Here is a 20,813-nt window from a genome sequence, read left to right as displayed (position 1 = left end):
CAGCTCCTTTTAACTTGTTTATTTCATAGGTACCTCTTTGTGGTTTCTCAGACAGACACTTAGATTCATCCCTTTCATTTCATCAAGGCAAGCAGCTCAGGAAGAATCAACAGTCCATGAGACCACTTCAACTATGTCATAAATCTGTTGATGACCAACATTACCAAGATCTTGCGGGATTCAAAATGACCTGCTTGAGTTATATGTTCAAAGTAGAGTGGGATGCATGACTGCCAATATCTTGAGTAGATGTGGGTATGACAGTCTGAAGAAAACTTTCCCAGAGAAAAAAAATTGCAATCCAAAAATAAATAAATGTTAAGTTTGACTTCTTTTAGTCAGAAGTGTTCATGTTAGGCAGTCTTTAGAAAATGTGTATAAAACAAAAATGTGTATAAAAAAATACCAAATTAAAAGCTGCAAACCTTACAGAAGCATAAAATCTCTGTATCCAAAAAAATTCCTCCTGTTTTCTAGTTCAAAAACGTGTATATTGTGGCAGGGGAGAAAAGTATTGCCGCTTCTTCACCCTTTCCTCTCTCACTTTTTCTTCTTCCTAATTCATGAGAATTTTGTCTCTTCCAACTGTGAGGTGTAGCATACTGTGTACCTGAGCAGCTTGTAGCAGATTACTCATCAACCCTCATGTATTTGTAAGATCAAATGCTTTTGCACCAAGTTCAGATGTTCAGATAACTGGCATATGAGAGGCATTTAGGAAAGAAGAGCAAAAGAAAGGTGGTCAGGTGAGCAGCAGTCTGCATTTCCATCTGAGAGGGGACTGCCATCTTCTCTGGTCACTAGAGTAAAAGCCACTTCCCCTTATGTCCAATGAAGTGGCATCGTGTCAGCAGTCTACAGGGATTTACACATCTTCAGCTTTTCAACTATTTCTCCCTTCAGACATCTTCAAGCATAATGAGTCTGGGAAACTCTGCTTAAAACTTAAATCCCCTTAAACCCAATGTCAGCCAAGTACCTACAGAAAACTAATTATAATGTCAGCCTGAGCAGCGAAACATGCTGTGGTGGTATCTTTCAAGGAGAAAGCATGAAACTGTTCCACTCCCTCCAAATTTTCATGCGATTAAATAAGCTGCCTCCTGCACCAAGTCATACCTAAAAATAGCTTTGGCTTACAGCTTGAATTAAAGCACATCATAATACAAAGGTAAGCCTCTTAAAAGATACAGCATATTGACAGTTTTTCTCATAGCTCCAAGAAAAGTCCAGAAGGTTAGAAGTCAAAAGAACATCTGCACAACCTGGAAGCACAGATTTTAAGTGTATGCAATCTATGTGCACTTGGAAGAAAATCTTCTGTCCATTTATTCCTGCTACTCCATCAACACCCTGTCATGTCCCAGCTGACCACTCTTTTCATTTGGCTGCTTTGTGAGGTATGTGTTTTTTTAGGACTGATGCCAACTACTTTATTCTCTCATCTAACATCTTCATGCTGAGACAAAAAAGTAATTTCTAAGATTTACATGTAAAATATGGATGTATTTCCCCAGGATGTAGAATGTACCTGTGACAAGGTGCTGGAGCAAATTAATGAGATGGAGAAGTAAAGCTTGAAGTGTTCACTAGAGATTCCAAGGGATTATTTGGAATGCCCCTGGTAACACACAGTACATAGCCCTCATTATTCCAGAAATAGGTGGAAAAGATAAGAGAAATAAAGCAAGGAAGAAAAGAAAGAAAAAGAAAGGATGATTTAGTTGAAATTTTATAAAGTTCTGTGCCCAAAGCAACAAGAATTTGAGATCAGCTGTACTACACAGACACAAAAGCCAAGCAGAAGTAGACCATATCTTTCTTATAGCTGCTTTGATATAAATATAGAATAACATCACTGAACCAGTGAGGCGATCAGAAGTTATATTATGAAAAGATTTCACACGCATTGAGAAGAGCTCTCTGGGTATAATGCTCCAAGACCTAGTGACTGTAAAAGAGAACCTTCTTGTGTCTATTGCCCTTCAGCATCCCATTTTACTACGCTGTTATTCCAAACCCTGACTGAATTTCACCCTTCACTCCTAATCTGCTGAGTAGAACCTCGCTTATGTTGATGATCACCTCTGCACAATGACAGAACCCACTTTTTGAACCTGGGACACAATAAAGGAAAAGTTTTCCAATGTTTTTAAGGAATAATCTTAAATAGGAAATAACACATCATGTTAATATTGTAATCTGGTAATGAAGAAGTCAATATATCAGACATGAATGATGATTTGAATAACCATACTTTTAGTTTATAGGATACCTGAAAATGAGACAGAGGGAATATTACAGGAAAGAACAAGCAAGCTGATGAGTAGTGAGCAAAAAAGAAAAAAATTCTAGACCTATAATAAATATAATCCACTAAATCCTAACATCATTTGCTGAGATGGACTGTTTAGACCAACCATTGATTTTTTATGCAAATATTTCTTATTAATTTAGGACAGATTTCTTAGTAGCAAAGGCTGGAAGGGGCTTAAGTAGGATTTCAAGAAACCATCAGTGATAACTTTTACTCAATGTCTTGAGTTATACACGTTACTGACATCCAATTGAAAGAATGGGGTTTATATGCACAAATATCCCTATCATCTTTACTTGTACAGGCATAAAGAGGAGACAAGGCTTTGAACTGCAATGTTTCATAATGCAAAATAATGCAATACTGGGCTACATTAAGTTAAACACAGTAAAATATTCTAAGTTCAAAGGCTGATTCTAGGAATCTAACATACAGAATTTCATACTGCATAGGACCAAACAGACACAGCATACGAGCAATTCAGACAAAGTTATCACAGAGTAAAAACATGGTTATTATGTGAGATTGATTTTCCCTCTTACCCACTCATTTTTATTTATTTTACCAGTAAGAACCAGAAAACGAAAATAATATACAAAGATCTACATATATATACACACACACATATAGTGTGCTGTGTAGTTCCCTACCTTCTTCCTAAACGAAGATGAAACTTACTGCTTTCTATGTTCCAGTTGGCACAACGTAGCTTGTATTTTAAGATTTGTCCCTTATCAGCTTTAAAATACAGTAAGAATTAGGCCATAAAGATAAATAATTTTGGTTCCCTGAAACTAAACACATCTGGAAGTGTTTTTTACACATCTAGCAAAAACAATCAAAAGTTACAAATATACCATCAAATTAACTGTGTGCTTTATGCTACATGCATAGCCTAAAAGGAAAGATACAGCCAACTTGTCAAAACCTTCTGTAATTCTTAGCCATTTCAAGCCAAGAAGGAGGTGGGAAGGAGGTAGATGTAAGGCCTGTAAGACACTTCAATATATAGAACTCACACACACTAGAGTAAAACTTCTGGTTGCCCACCCACCAACAATCAGTGAAGTCAGGCCAAAACTGTTAACAATAATATTCCAGGCCATGAAATTTTGACATATGGCAATAGCCACCTTTGTTCTTTCCCAGAGAGGCAGCAATACTGAGATTCCATAGGAGGAAAGCTATGCAAAATATGAAAATCTTCACCTCTCCCTCTATAATGATAGAAAAATGGTAATAAAGTAATATATCATAGATTAATTTCTTTCCTTTTAAAGAAGCTATTTTGCCAGTAGAACGTCTCAAATCTTTAATCACTTGGAGAGATTAAGAGCACGCCTGGAATACATTGAAATTCTATCTATCTGAAACATACCATAATGCATGTAGCAGTTTCCTTTGGTAGGATCCAGCTGAATAGCCTTCATGAAGTACTTCTCTGCCTCACTCTTGCGTCCCTAAAAATAAAATAAAAAAAAGGGGGGTGAAATTATTTTAACAGTGTGTCACCCTGGAGCAATCCTGCACAGTTAAAATTTCCAGATTCCAGACACTGCAGAAAAACAACCACTATTATCACTAGACTTTAACATAAATAAATAAAAATGTTTAAATGCTACAGTAAATTTTGTGGTCAGCTACTTTACAGTGCAGATGTCCAGACCGAGGAAGAAATGTATCCAACATCATCAATGCGCAATAAGTAAAGAAGTGGTAGAATCATTTTGCAATAAGTATTGTAAAGGGCTTTGGGATGAATATCAGTTCCATGCTCCTTTTCTGGACAAGCATTACCCTTACCCAAGCTAAAAGCAGAGAGAAACTAGGACAGAGCTTAAGTCATGCTCCTAAAAAGAAAAGTTGGTGGGGGCTGGGGGAGGGAAAGCATGTTATGGTTCTATGAAATCACAGAATCCTAGAAGTTCTCATGTTGGAAAGGACCCATAAATATCATTCACTCCCATTCCCTGATCCTCACAGAACTACCTAAAACCATGTGACCAAGTGTTTTCCAGATACTTCTTGAGCTCTGACAGGCTGGCTGCTGTAACCACTTCCCAGTGACCTTTGCAGCAAAAAAACCTCTGCCTAATATCCATTCTGAATGTCCCCTGATGCAGCTCCATTTCTTTTCCTTGCATCCTAAATAACACTATATACACAGCCAAAGGTAAAGTTACCACAAATGAAAGTACATAAATAGAAAATATTTTAGGGTTTAATGTGGAAAGTAAAAAAAAAAATAGTATTTCTGATTTTAATGTGGGAAGTCAGATTTTATCAGAAATCAATTCTGAAAACCATAAAACAGCTGTAATAGAAATGGTAATTTTAAAAGACAATGGTAAAAGCTATGACAACTGGTCAGGGAAAAGAAACCCCCACAACCAACCAAACCAAAGCCTAACAGAACTGATGGTAAAAAGAATAGACATTTTCTAGACAGAGATTTCCTTATCACTGGAATCACCAAATCGCTATAGTTCCATTATGGTATAGAAGTGCCAGAAGAGATCCATTAGTGGTCATTATTCCTGAAAAAACAGTGATATTGGATTAGTCTAGTCTGATACTCGAACACAAATCACTATCACATATTCAGTAAGACACCTGTGACCTGTTTATCCCTATCCCCATGAAATTAGCCGCTGTGGTTTGTGCTATAAAATAGGCAGCCTGCAGAATAAAGAGCAGTTAAGCTTAACCCCTGCGGAAGAAAGGCACTGTGGTCTGCCCCTCTCAAGTTGCCTTGAGTGTGATTTCACAGATACAGCTATATAGGCTTTCTCAAGTTTTGTGGTCTGGAAACAGACATGGCACACATCCTGCACTATCCCACAAGTTAACATAGGAATAATAATGAGATCTGTTCATGATTACAGCTGCTTTAGATTCTCAGTATTTCCCTAAGGGGTCTTTGAGACAATAAAATAGAGTGAAGGAAGTTGTGCAGCTCTATATGAAGACTATATGAAGACCAGGTTCCACCAAAACCAACAAAGAGGTCACGTTTCAAGAAAGCATCCTGGCAGAGATACAAGCAGGATTACCATTTACAGGATTCTAGTTTCACAGAATGAATGTTCATTGGGGGTAAGAATTCAGGCGTCTTATTTAGGGAACTTTATTTGGTAAACCCATATTCCTTAAAGCCAAATCCACATGGCACAAGGTTCCTATCAATCAAATGGTGCAATTACATGCTAGTGCAATGGTGCAATTACATTACTATCTTATATTGCAGTGGCTCATCCTGCTTTATATAAAAACCCAAACCACAAACAGCAACACAACAAACCCACAAACAAAAAGCCCAAAACAAAAAACTGTATGACACTATGACACATAACCCAGACTGATTTTTCCTCTTTTACTAGTGCAGTAAAGACAAATATATATATATATATATATATATATATATATAAAACACAATCTTTTAAAATAGCATGTAACTATAGTTAAGAACAAAACAAAAAAAAAATCAAGGAAAAAACTCCCATCAATTAAAGCAACTGGCAGGGTGAGGTGATAATTGAACGCTCAATTTTGCACATTTAACTCTAAGGCTGGCAGTTGTGGTCTGGGAAAAGTTAAGTCTAGCATTGAGGCTTCAAAATGAGAGGCACTAAGCATATGTATCATTAATACTGACAGAATGAACATCTACAGATTTTGCATAATTGCCTTTTTTAACAGACCGACATAATTAGTTTTAGCCAGTTGCACTCTATTTCTAGAACATCAAAGCACAGTTCATTGAATACAGTCACAAAATTGTAGCTTCTACCTACAGAACTATAAGGCCACAAACATTTGTCAAACATGATTAATTTTTATTTACTGGAATCACCAAAAATACATGACTGCTCTACTCCTTTTGGCACTTTCCAAATGGCATACTGCACTCAAGTTCAGGCTAGTCAGGAGACCTACAATACACAATGATGACAGGTGCCAGCACACATAACATCAAAAGAACTGTGCTATTTACAGGCTCAAATGGTCATTTCACAGATAAAGGGGAGAAAAAGTTTAATTATATCAATCAAGACATAAAGTTATCCGATTAAAAACAATCAGCAAAAGCTCCATTTGTTCACATTGGCCATCACTTTCATTTATCCACATTTGTCAAAAACTATTTTAAAAAATTAATAAAAGTGTTCTCTTGCAGACTGGCATTGTGAGGAACCTTGCATCACACCAGCTAAAATGTCCTCTTTAATGCAGTCTCTACTAATATGTCAATACCTCAGCATGGATTTAATACACATTACTCTGTGTCAAAATATGTAAGATACAACCACTTGACATAATCAGGCTATTTCACAATTAAAATTTATTATTTATCAACTTTTTTCAATTATCCAATCCAAATACATCTTAACTACCCAAGAGAATGCAGACATTGTGTAGTTTACTTGACAACAATACTGTCATTGACCCTTTCCCACTGTATGTTGCCAGTGTTAAATAAAACAGATGGTGTAAGGGAATAAAATTATAACTTTTAAATAAAATCCAAATAATTGTTTAAACAGCTGAAAAATACTGATTTGGGGCAGGAAGGCATTTGGTGTGCATGCTCAGTGTTACATGTATTGACCCATACAAAGGCAGGAATTGAGAGCCACTGGTAACCTCCCAATTTCTAGCAGCAGGGTTTGCAGTCATATATGCACAATGACATACTCTGTCAATTTTACAAAGCAAAAAAACCTAAGTTTACAATGGCAGACTTTATGATAGCAGACTTATTTGAAGACAAAGAAGTTATTAATACATTTTAATGAAAGTTCTTGACAGCCCTGAGGATTAATAATGGGATACAAAATACCTTTCTGCTCTTGGTCACCAGTTTACATTCAGTCCAGGTCAGTAGCTAATGGAAAGGTGCTCTGTGGCAGCTACTGCTCTGCTCTGGAGAAATGAGTGGGTGGTCCCAGCCCAAGCCCTAATGGAGATCCTCTGCACAGACACACTGGCCTACTTATGGCTTTTCAGTGCAGAGACTAACAAGACTGAATCATAAAACAATCAATGCCAATCTCCTTGCTGAAGAAAAGAACTTGAATGTGATGAAGACACTTTAATAATTGATTTGGAACGCTGGCTGATATTTGCCTTACTGGATCTGGACCTAGAGCATATAATGAGGACAAGCTTCCTGGAGTTTTCCATTAATAAAGAAAACACCAATCCCCCTCTCCCCTGCCCAAATATAGATGAATTGCCCCTGCTTACCATCTTCCAGCAACACCAACAAATTAAAAATTAAAAAAAATAAAATTAAAGTGCAGGTAAGTAATACAGGGCTCTTATAACCTAACACTTAAGTTGTCCTGGCTTTCAGAAATACATCACTCTCCACAAATCACACAGACTCTAAATCAGAATGGCTGGGTGCTTGCAGTTTTGGAAGAGAAACTGTTAATTGTTTAAATACAATTTCAGGAGCTTGATTTTTAAGACCAGTTCTCTGCAGTTGACCGCAAGAGGTTTTTTGTTGTGTTGGTTGCTTCTTCCCTAGAGACCAAAACAATGTATCAGTGCTTGCTAATATGGTCAGACATACAGCTTTCGTACAAATGAAATATAAATGACTGTTAAGATCACCAGAACAACTGAAAGAAAGCCAGCTAAGGGCAGTTCATTCATTAGTAGAAGACTGTATTTATCCTTAGAATATTAAAAAGCTGAGGACAAAACTAGCATTTCAATATCCACCCAAATTTTTTTTCCTCACTTTTCTCATTAACTGTGCCAAATTTGTGTTGAGGCAGCTGTTGTACTTCAGGCTGCTGGAGGCCCAGGGACTCTGCAATGGTAGTAAAACTGGGAAAGACTAATACAGCTGAGCAGCTCTGAATAACCCTCCTGTGGAAACTATGATGACACAGCGGCAACTGGTAAGGTGGTTCAACAAATTAGGTGGTCCCTGCAATTTGAACCAACGTTATACAACATAAATAGTCATCATTCTTCAAAACTTAGGAGGGTTTCACCAGCAGGACACAGACTTTATTCTTCAATATAGTTTTACCAGCTTTGACTGGTAATAATGTGATTGCATAAAGAACTTAATTTATGCTACAAATGCAGTTGACTGTCACTCTCCACATCTGTTACTTTTTTTTTGGCAAGCATTCACATTTTTAATAAAACAGATTGAATTATGAAAAGATTTATTAATGGAAGTTTGATTAAAATGTGCACACTGAATGTGTGCACAGAGAAAAACAAGTATTATGTTACATGTTTTTTTTTCTTCCTCTCTAGAACACTTGAAAGTCACAGACTATTCAGTGATAGCAAAAAAGTCTGAACTGAATCAGTGACTTCCTTTCCATATTTCTTTAAGTTATTGCAGGCCTGCATATCCTGTTTCATAACCAGTTCCTTTTGCTTCACAAAAGTTGTAAGGCAAAACACTGCTTAAATGGTGTGATACTGAGTAAATGAATAATAAATTCTTCAAAAACTTACTTAGCTGGACTAATGAAACAGGAACTATACAGTTGCACCTTACAACTATGTCATTGACACAGGCAAGCTCTCCACAGCAGGTCTAAATATTAGTAGTTCAAAACCAACTTTAATATCTAGCATTTAGTAGCTAAAAGGATTCTTCTTTTTGCCTTCATTTTGCTGTTATTTCTACAACTCTCCCCTCTTCAGTCTGAATTATAATATAAATATCTTGTGCCATAATTTGCATGTGAAATACTAGACCAACTGAAATATACAGGACATGGTTTATTAACATCAAAGGTCTAAAATTTATCTCAGTTTCTATACTGCATTAAGGAGACAAATCCTGCCTTTTCATCTCATCTTTATTAAAATAAAATAATAACAACCAAATATGGCAGAGAAGCCATCTCAGCATATGGGAGCATGAACTGGACTACTCTGGAGGAAATTAGACTATAAATCTTTATCTACCAATTCAAAGTAATTCACCATTTATTTTTAGAATAAATGTGGAACAATTTTTCTCATTATTGTCCAGTGTGACACATCCACGTAACTGGGACACTGAGGTCACAACTAACATTCTCTTTTCTAGTCCTCTCACTAGACCAGGGCCCTCACATGCACAATCCAGTACACTGCATACTGCATGTGTAACCCAGTACATAACCTAGCCGTTTTTTGAAAATAAACCTTGGTAGAATCAGTAACATCCAACCTCTTCTTTTAGTTTCATCTTCTATTTGCACCTTTAGTGGCTCACTTCCATCTTAATATATAATATTAGCCCTCCTTCAAACACATGTAGATTTTTGTTGAGTAAAAATCCATCTACTAGCTTCACTGAGACACTACTAAGTCAGTGTGATTCTTCTGTGAACCAAGGTTAATTAAGAGAATCGTAAAATAAACTGGGTTTTTTGAGTATACATCTTCAGTGACAATTGAAGGCATGATAACCAGAGGGTTGAGATTGAAGCAGTGTCCATTGACTTTGGTGGGAATCTACTGGACCTTAAGCATTTTGGAATGTGACATGACTGCATATTAACTGACACAGAGAAAAAAAAAAGGAAAGAAATCAAAGCACAGCTCAAAACTTTATGACTTGGGGCATGATTGAGACACTATTAAGGTGATATTTTCTTCAAGTATTACATACCAAATTAATCAATATATAAAAGCTATTTGACATCCATTTTCTTGGTTTATGTGTCTCCTATCACCAAAATAATTCTTGTTCCATTAAAGTATTCAAAACAATACAGAAAATTTTTTTCCCTTGGAGGACATTTTATTCAGTTGTTCTGTTGAGGTGGGGTTTTTTGATTGGTCATATTTTTAAACAGTGTATCTATTTTTAGTGTTTACTTTGGGGTAACTTGAAGTCTAGAAGGAATTCACCTCATTGCATCACCATTGGAACTAAGAAATCTTGTGTAAAGTCTTAAGTAAACTTCTGAGATCTGATTTCATTCTATACCTTGTGATTTATTTACCGTCTAGACCCCTATTGAAATATTCACTTCAGTCATTAAGCTTTGACCATTTTGCATCAAAAATATGTAATGAAATGTGAAGTAAATTTCCAGGTTAGTCCCTTTCTTTTCTTTCAGTCTTAAACCACATTTTATATTTTCTGATAAAGAAATGTATTAATATCTACTTATATTTCATTGGTCCATCAGTAGAACATAAATTCAGTATTTTCACACACTGTTTTCACTGAGTCCTATGAATTGCTTCTAAGCTAAATGTGGCCTATTTTTTCACAATTACTGACAAAATTACTATGCACTGAGTAACTGCAGCAGCTTTATTCAACCGTGTAATAAAACAAAAAAGATCTCTCTTTTGGTGGGTTAGAACCAGATGATTTTTAAGGTTGCTTCCAAACCCAAAGCAGCCTGTGATTTTTTCATGAAAGCAGTTCATTCTGTGTCAGTGATGTTCTCTGCAACAAGCTTTAAATTTATGTTGAGTAAAGTGAGAAGTTTAGGGCTCCCTCTTTCCTGTCTACAGGAAGTTAGAAACATGATACCGAAGATGAGATCCCTGAAGGAGGTTAGTGAGGGGTTACGTGCCTAAATACCTGTTCCAGAGTCATTTATGATCTAGACAGATATGGTATATTTAAATCAAAATATTCTGTTTTACAATTAATTCTATTACAGCTGGCATGCAGCCTAACACATGTCCTAAGGGGACTGGAAAGTATATCTATGGATGCAATACTTCTGGCACGCAGCCAGCCTCTGAAGAAATACGAGCTCAATAGATGTCAGCTATTGAAATTTCTGTAGATCGGAAATCCTGTCATTCAGACTGGACGTGTTAAAGCTCCAGATACACCAGATAACCAAACCTTTAAAAAGAGTTCATAGTTCTGAAGTCTGTTAACCTGATTTTCCCCACTGAAGAGGGAAACCTCTTCCTTCTAGCTGCTACAAGTGAATGTAAGGTGGAAACAAAAATGAAAACAACTCACATTTTGCAAACTCAGAACTGAATACAAACTGTGCACATATCAATTTTAACCCTCAAGAGATTTCAAGTGTCAAGAAAGCTCATAGTGTCCATACCAGGCTCCAAAAACAAACTGAATACAAGATAGAAAAGCAGTACTGGCTATTACTTGGCTTAACTTGATTTCTCAGGTAAGGCGTTCTCATGGATTCAATGTCATTTTTATACTGTCATGCTGTGACTTTAACTGAAATATCCAATTTTCATTTAGAAAAAAAATCATCCTAGAAGCAGTAGTAACAGCCAAGGGATATAGTTTCCCAAAATGAAATACCTAAGAGCTTTGCTGATCTAATTAAATTGACCTGTTCAGAAAATGCCTTTTCACTAATTAAAGATTTCTCTATGTGTAGGCATTTACTGGCCCCCTAAGTATTACTGAAAATATTTTTGTTTGCTTTAAAGGAGTTAATTACTAAAAGAAGAAACTGTTATAAAAGATCATGACTAGATTTAACAGAGCATTTCAATTGCTATGTCTTGAAGACAGTCACAATTCTTTTGACATCATGACTGTTCTCCCTCATTTCTGCTTTCTTCCCATTTGTATAAATCTAGAAGGACAGAAAAAAAAGCAGCAATGAACCAGTGACATTAAAGATGACAATATGACAGATTTTTCCAACAGGAATGCAAATTTCCTTTCTGTGCTGAAAAACCAGCAGCAAGTAATTACAGGAACTGTAAATGTTGAATTAGTCTATTCATCTACACCATTCTCCTTCTTCCCTGCTGTCCCATTCTTTTCTTTTTTTCCTATCTTCCATTTATTTCTACATTTTCATTTCTTTATATTTATTTTGAGATGACAGTCAAGCACTACACCAATTATTGAATACAGTAGGGTATTTGATAGCAACACTCTGAGTAATTTCACAACTAACCAAAAATGGCAGGAGATCTCACTGGCCTTCTCTTTGTCAGAAGCATAAGCAACAATCAACTGCAGGAAAAATGCGGCCACTCACTGAGGAGCAATTATCTCAAAACTTAAGAAAAGTACTAAACTTCAATGTTGATACATGATTGTCACAATCGTGTTATTTTATATTAATTCAAAATACTGCCTGTCTCCATGTCTATGACTGCCTTTTCCCAATCCCCATTCAAAGAAAACATTTTAAAATAAAGTATTTTATATTACAGGGAATCTTCTAGGATGATTATTGCTGAATTTAATAGTTGGAGCTCCAGCAGCAAGTAAATTTTTCTTACAGCATTTTGGGTGATTTTCCAAGCCAGTCAAAAATAGGAGATTAACAGCGCTGTGTGGAGCCATGTAAAATGCAAGAAAATACTGTGCATTTTCTTCCAGAGAAATATAGCAAAGCCTGTAATTCCTAGATGTGACATGCTAAATATGAGGCTGACCCTAAGCACTTTAGCAATTAGAGCCACTTCTGCAAACTATGCAGGGTCATTTGTGGGCTCAACTTCACTCAAAACAGACAAAACTTAAAAACATTTATTTGTAATTGAAATAAAGCTTCTCAGACTAGCACGCTACTGTAACAACAAGCCTCTGATTGATGGCAGAGGCCAGACATTAGGAGAGAGGGTTTCTTAGTCCTGTCTTTAAGACTACTAAAGTGAGAGGAAGAAAAAAAAATTAAAAGCCTTACTTGCAAATTATTTTTTTAGCAAGACAGCCAATGCCTTCTCTTCTAGAAGGTCTCCTCATATAATAGAAAATAAATTACAATTCATGCTCAAGGCATCACCTGGCACTGTCATTTTTGACAGACTCATTTTTATTCTAAAGCTGAGAGCCTTGAAATTTTTAAGTCTTTCAAAAAATTATGCTGTTCTTTGTAATGCAGAAATAAACTACCTAAGCAAGGGATGAGGTGCAGATGATGTGGTATGAAGCTACCAGAAGATTTGATATGTTAACTACCATGTCACACTGAAAAATAAATTCCTCACTGTTTAAGCAGTTTAACAAGTTACAGGTATGAAAAGCACATAATGCTAAAGCACTACAGTTCTAAATACCTACATGTCATTTCAAAAATATAAAAAGGGACAAAAAAAAACCCTGGCTATTTTCCAATTATTCTAGTAACTGAGCAACTAATCCTGATTTTCAACAACAAATTATGCTGTCCTAACATATTTTCAAGAAAATTGTAGCTTAGTGAGCTGTAATTCTTAGATATAAACAACATAGCATGAACTAATATAGAAGCTAGGAAATTCTTGTAACTTATGATATTAGGTAACAAGACTGTAAATTCATTAGCTGTTCCTCTGAAGCTCTTAAGCTGGTCTGCTTTTCCTGCATATACAGTAGCATGCCCAAGTCCTTTTGGGCATTATTTGTATCTTTTCCAGCCTAAATGACTCTCTGATTCTACGTGATGCTGCTTGCATTAAGCATTAATACTGGCAACAGACTTGAGAAGGCAAAAAAGCGGAGGTTGAAATTAAGCCACTTCATTGGAATCAAAGGAAGAAAGTAAAACATAGCTGAATTTGTGAACTTTACAGGTCTGACTTTACTACTAGGTGGTTTTATATTAGAATTGCCTTTGGCTGGAATTTAGGAATTTGTCTAGAAATTACCTCCTCTCCTCCCTTACACCCCAATTTCACTGACAGAGAAATTTCCTATCTATATTAGTACCTACATCCACTACACTACATCAGTGATCTCACATTTCTCCCCTAGAAAACAGACACAGAGAAGTGTTATTAACAGTTTTGTCTCAGTACCTATATTCGGAAACAGGTTTGTAAAAAGTTCAAAGGTTTGATTCCAACAGAAGACAGCAAAGGAGCCTCTAACATCCAAAAACTAACCGACATATGCTTTTCTCTTTCCTAAATTTACAGGCTGTGAGAAAATTATCATTAATCCAGGGAGCAAAATATAACAGAAGAATAAATCACAGTGGTAGCTCAAGTTGGGTTTGGGCTGCAATACCTATGCCAAAAGGAACAGCTCTAATCTGAATCCCCAGAAAGTTTATGAAGACTTCCAGGAAGCATGTCAGTTACAGCAATTATGTATTTGCGATGGGAACTAATACTAGGACAAGTCAGTACACCAGAAACTAGACAAAATTCCTTTTGTGAATTACTGAGCAGACAGTAACCTGCAAAACTGATTAAATGACCAAAATGGAGACAAAAATCACATATTTTACTGCCAAATCTCTTAATCCATTTTTGTGTTGAGTATTTTTTCAGATCTGTAGCTCAAAGAACTAATTGGAATTAATGCAAATTTCCAATAGATCGAAGATAAGGGAACTTTATTTTTCATTAATGAAGTAACGATCAGAAAAATATTATGTCATCTGTAAATACTTTGTCATCATAATGTTCCTTGATATATGTTTTTGAAATCCTGAAAGTCAACAGGATATCAGCACCATCTTTTCAGCTTATACTGCTGTCAATAGCACGGACATCAACCCTGTCTGTACGTATTGCCATGAATATGAGAAGCAACAGTAATAAAGACAAAAGTGTCAAGAGATAATAAAAAATGTGAGCAGAACAGACTACAATTATGGCACAGAGCAAGTATAGGAAAGCAAGTGTGTGTTGAGATAGGAAAGGTATTTTATCTCCTATCACAGTGCAGTATTCAGTGTTCAAAGCCATATACAGTTTTTCTCCTTGATGAGACATGTTCTTCCACAAACACAGCTCAGGTGCTCAAGGCACAATCCACACCACACATATCTTCCATTTATATCCCCAGAGAAATGCAAACAGTTCAATTCTACTATAAGGACTCATGCAGATTTTTCATTGCTTCCTTCTAAAAGTTGGGATAATAACACCAAATTTTAATCCTATATCTGCACTTTCATAATGAGGAGATTGAAATAAAAAAATATCAAGTAGTGGCTTGTTTGTACAATGTTTGTACACTTCTGGGATTTGGGGATTTTGTTATTTTGAAGAAAACTGAGAGACCTTGTTTCCCAGAATCACTGCAAAACAGTGATTCTGGGAAACAGACATCATATTTCACACACTCAGCAGTCGAAAAAATTAACCAGAGAGCTACTGGGGCAGGGATGTGTGTGTGCACAACAAAAAGCCAAACAAACAAAAGGAAATTTGGATTTTATTAAGAACACTCTTTACTTCCTTTCCTGGCCAGGACAGGGTTAATTTTTGCAGTATCCAGGAGGGGGCATGGCCAGGACCCAGAGGTTATTCTATACCACCTCCCCATCCAGGAAAGGGGAAATGGGGTCACTTCTGGATAGAGGAGCATGGTGGCACAGTCGGGTATTGCCGGGGGTTTCTCAGTTGTGAGCATCCCCATGTGAATCGTTCCCCTCTCTGGAACACTTTGTTATTAATATTATTGCTCTTACTATTTGTTTTCTAGTTTTATTACTGTTTGCAGTAAATTGTTCTTCTTTCAGCCCATGATCTTTACCTTTTGTGCCTCCAATTCTACTCTGCAGCCTGCTGCAGCAGAAGGGAGAGGGAGTAGTGAGAGAGCAGCGTGTGGAGTGTTACAGTGGGAAATACTAAATTGGGAAATACTATTCCTAAACCACAACACCTCCCCACAGCAATTCCAATAAATTAGCACTTTTGTGTCAAAGATCTCCTAAGGAGAAGCCAATAACACTGACTTTCTGCTATTATTCTTAGGTGCAATACACAAAGACATCTGCTAGAAAAGCAGGATAAATATAAATAAGGAAATCTTCCTGAACAACCTATTTGTAGTTGTATTCTAGAAGAAGGTAAACAGTGGGTACATATATTCGTCAATATCCCAGAAATTTTAACAGTACCTGGGAGTCATTAAAAAAAAAAAAGATTGCCGGGGGTTTCTCAGTTGTGAGCATCCCCATGTGAATCGTTCCCCTCTCTGGAACACTTTGTTATTAATATTATTGCTCTTACTATTTGTTTTCTAGTTTTATTACTGTTTGCAGTAAATTGTTCTTGTTTCAGCCCATAATCTTTACCTTTTGTGCCTCCAATTCTACTCTCCAGCCTGCTGCAGCAGAAGGGAGAGGGAGTAGTGAGAGAGCAGCGTGTGGAGTGTTACAGTGGGAAATACTAAATTGGGAAATACTATTCCTAAACCACAACACCTCCCCACAGCAATTCCAATAAATTAGCACTTTTGTGTCAAAGATCTCCTAAGGAGAAGCCAATAACACTGACTTTCTGCTATTATTCTTAGGTGCAATACACAAAGACATCTGCTAGAAAAGCAGGATAAATATAAATAAGGAAATCTTCCTGAACAACCTATTTGTAGTTGTATTCTAGAAGAAGGTAAACAGTGGGTACATATATTTGTCAATATCCCAGAAATTTTAACAGTAACTGGGAGTCGTTAAAAAAAAAACAACAAACCTTTACAGGATGTGGACTGACTGGACTGACAGGCAGTGGGGATATGACACTACCACCTAGACTTCCATTACAAGTTAAAACCTTCCCTTTTAGGCAACTTTTAATAAAACTCTGCATTTAACATTGCATGGTAACACAGACCAATTTTTAAGTCTTTCAAACTATGTTGTCACCTGTTACTCATACAGAAAACTTGTGATTCCTTCCTCTTTTCCAAATTCAGATACTTTTAACAGTAATGGATCTCCTGAAATTAATCATGTTGTATTCCACTGTATTGTTTTCCACTATAAAAGACATTTTTTTGCTTTAAGACTGGACAGCACAATCAAGACCACAGCAAAAGCTTATAGCCAGGTGAACAGCTGAGGAACTTTCAGTGGAGGAATGTTCAGACTGTGGCATAAGGACTCAAGAACCATACAGAGGTGTATCAGTAGAGCACAGAAAGCAAATATGAACCCACTAAGGTAAACAAGGTAAGCAAATGTAGAATAGATAAAAATGAAAGAAAAATCGGAAAGAGAAATGAAAAACAAATGAAAGACAGTTTTAAAACAGAATTATTTGAATTAATAAAATAGAAATCCATTTCATCTTCAAAATGTGTGAACATCAAGGAGGGACTGGCACTTTGCTATAACTATCACACAGCATTAGTTTAGATGGAGCTACAAGCACACCCGCAGTCAAAAGTTAAGTAAATTTTACAGAAACAAAGAAGTCCAACTCTTCTGATTTTTCAGAACTAGCTCTTAATAGTTGAGTAGCTCCTTTCACATGCTCAAAGAGAAACACCTAAAGTAAATTCAAAGCATGAGATGTTATTCACAAAGTATAGGTGACACCCAGCCATAGGCCGCTCTAACAGCCCTGAGTCAAACACTGAATATCTTAATTAATTCCATTACTTGTCATCCAAAGAACTTATAATAAAGGCTTTATCAAGAGAACTCCTTACTGTGCATTAAAAAGTTCCTGTGCCATTACAACTTTTTTTTCTTTTCCAGCACAGAGCTGGTACTACCTCAAACATAGATGCAGTGTCTCAGGAAAAAAAAAAAAACAAACAAAAAAAGCCAATGCTGTCAAAGTCCTTAATTAAAAGGAATAACTGAATCAGTGTGACAAACAAGGCAATAAGCAATTTTCAGGACAAAGCCTTCCCATTCCTTTACCTAACCTGGTGAAAGCACCTGAGACCACTCCCCAGGAGGTGCTGATAAACTCACCGTCAGAGCCAGCAGCTTTCCATAGGTGAGGTGGGCTGGGATGTGGTCGCTCTTGGATCGCAGTGACTCCACATACCAGTGCTCTGCTTCAGGCAGCCGGCTCATTCTCATATAGGCTTCTCCTGCAGGGTCAAACAAATGCTAGTGAGAATGCCACAAATTTCTCAAGGTTTCCATAATTTCTTTATCTCTATATTTTAAATGTGCAGAGATCTAGGAAAAGGTGAAGTGATTTGAACACTTGCAACCATACCCACACACAAAAAGCCTTGGAGAAACTTGAGTGAGGAGATTAAGTTAAAGCCTTATTAGGGTTGAAATAGCACAGGTGAGGTGAAAACTGTTGTTGGAAAAGAACTGCCAGAGAGAGCACCACCTGTTAAGCTTTAGTTAAAAGTCTCAAAGTAACAGAAATCTTACCCCTTCTACTTTAGAAAAGTTACTTCTTTTCCATTGCCCTACATTGCAAAGCATGGAATAGTAGGGAGAACATGGAAAATGTTTGCATTTAATCATAATAACTCAAGAACCAAAAACTAGGGAAGTTTAAGAAAACAGTCCTAAACTGATGGGAGGCACAAGACATTAAAAACCTAATCCCTGAATGTAGCTATATTCGGTCATCTGCCACAACTTGTTTAAATTAAAACATAGCATCCATTAGTTTAAAATTGCTAATCTTATGAAGACACATACAAAATGGCTGAAACTGGACATTTTTCAAGGTGAAATCCTTTACAATGAGAGGCTGAAGCAGGGAATGTTGAAGAACAATATATGAATGGGATGTTATATGTTTTTTTATATATTATATATTAGTGTTAGATAATTGCAGTCATGAAGTTTCTGAGAAAGTTTTGCACGCACAGCAAGAAAGTCTCTTATCTTCAAGAAGGAAACAAATTTCTCAAAGGTTGGAAACAATCAATATGAAGCAAGTACGTAGTGGTGAAGAATAACAGCTTTCAGATTAACACTCTGCACTTACACAGCTCTTTCACAAGGACTCTGGATATAAATGTGCCCTTGCCTGGGTCAATGACAGCCTGAAAATGCCACTTGAAGATTCAGGATTTTATCACCCCAGCAGCTGGTCCATTTCTAATAAATGACTAAGTATCTTCCAAAAATTATAAAGTCAGAGGTTATCAAATGCCACTACTGGAGGATCAAGAGACTACACCTGACCCAACTAAAGATCAGCTAGGGCTGTCTCCACGTGAGTCATAGCCCCCAGTTCTGCGTTACATGGAAATTGATAACTGAAGGTACCAGGGTGACAGAGGAACCAAAGTTCTTTAATTAAGATTGAAGTCAACTACCACACCCCCAAAACTTGAAGAAAAAAGATTCCAAAAGAGGATAAAGAGCTCATAGCATGGGAGCTACTTTTATCTCTTTACCGTCAATATTTAGAGAGGCTATGGAAGATTTTCTTCATAAGAGAAAATTGGACAAGGCCAAATCAGATTTTTTTTTGTCTTTGTCACCAGAGGAGAAGGATCCCAGGCAAAATGTGGCGCATCAGTTTAGAGTTTCAGGAGTTAGGGCATGGTGCATGCAAAATGACCAAACTGCAGACCACAGATAAAATGAGCATGATGTAGAGACAGAGGTCATATAAGCCAAGGTTAAGGGAAACCAGCATGATTGTTAGGAACAAACAGACTTTTTTCAAACAAGATTGCTGTATTTAGAGGCTTGCATCCCTGTTTGGAAAAAACTGTACTTGTTCTAAACCAAAGATCTACATAGCATTCCGTACTCAAACACTGGTCTCGATATCTGATAACACACACAGAAGCACTTAAGTAATTCTGCTGCTGTTTAGGGCCAAAAACACAACAATTCACTGCAAAAAAGCCCAGGCTAAATTATAAAAAAAATCCAAACAGGTAAGAAACCCCCAAAGAAGAGGAATATCAAATTCAGTGACAGTGACACCACATGTAATCTTTTCACTATGTCAGCACTCACAAGTAAGTGATACAACAATATACTTTATCTTCTCAAAACCAAGTCATTAAGTGTTGAAAGGATGGAAGAAGCCAGAAGTCAAGCTATATGCTCCCCTCAACTCTTCTCCCTAGCTGCATGCTTTAATGCAGAATGTTTAATTACTTGCTGGCATACTATTTTTCCCACAGGCCCCTGCTTCATTAGCATGCAGGAAATGAGGAATCCATATTGTCCTTTTCTTCAAGTGGAAAATTCCACCCCAACCTGTTACAGCTTGGCAGAGTTTCAAGTAATTAACAACAAGATGCTTTAAGAGTAATGTAAGCAGCCATAAGTGATGGAGCTATTATCTGTGGGTAGTAAAGTCTGAACGCACTGCCAAATACTAAATGGATCCAAAGTTCTCATCTATTTTTCATGATGGATTCTGATACAAGAAAGATTAAAAACTTTGGAGTACTTGGAAATTCAATTTTTAATAGGTTTTAAGAGCTCAACTATTTCACAAACTAACCTCCTAAAACTTTGAGGACATTTCTGAGTGTGGGGGAGCTAGAAACAAAGCTACACTATGTCAATCTAAATATCAAACAGTAAAGAAAAAAACTGTATTCCCATGAACCTCAGACAGGAAAACTCGGAGAAGCTGCTGAGTTTCTTGAAGGCAGGGAGGTTCTGCAGAGAGACCACAACGAACCAGAGAGATGGGAGATCACCAACCATACGAAGCTGACAAAGGGCAAATGCCAGATTCTCCACCTGGGATGAGGCAACCATGGACAGATTGGGGAATGAAAGGCTGGAAAGCAGTGCTGCATAAAGGGTCCTGGTCGATGGCAAGTTGAACAGAAGCCAGCAGTGCCCTGGCAGCCAGGAGGGCCAACCCTGTCCTGGGGGGTATCAGGCACAGCATCACCAGCTGGGAAAGGGATGGGATGGTCCTGCTCTGGTCTGCA

At 36.9% G+C, this 20,813-nt stretch overlaps 1 protein-coding gene across 2 annotated transcripts in view; it reads right to left on the bottom strand.

Annotated features, from left to right (window-relative positions):
* TMTC2 (transmembrane O-mannosyltransferase targeting cadherins 2) overlaps nt 1-20,813 on the bottom strand; it is a 235,389-nt gene that overhangs the window by 39,295 nt on the left and 175,281 nt on the right. For both annotated transcript variants that reach the window (XM_039704131.1, XM_039704132.1), the window contains 2 exons: nt 17,899-18,020; nt 3,696-3,777 (listed from right to left, as the gene is read on the bottom strand). In XM_039704131.1, coding sequence (XP_039560065.1) covers nt 3,696-3,777; nt 17,899-18,020 — 204 coding nt within the window. The remainder of the gene's footprint in view (nt 1-3,695; nt 3,778-17,898; nt 18,021-20,813) is intronic.

Source organism: Passer montanus, unplaced genomic scaffold (assembly GCF_014805655.1).
Source record: "Passer montanus isolate IOZ18808 unplaced genomic scaffold, ASM1480565v1 scaffold17, whole genome shotgun sequence".
NCBI classification, from domain to species: Eukaryota; Metazoa; Chordata; class Aves; order Passeriformes; family Passeridae; genus Passer; species Passer montanus.
This window is presented reverse-complemented; position numbering and strand designations above follow the sequence as displayed.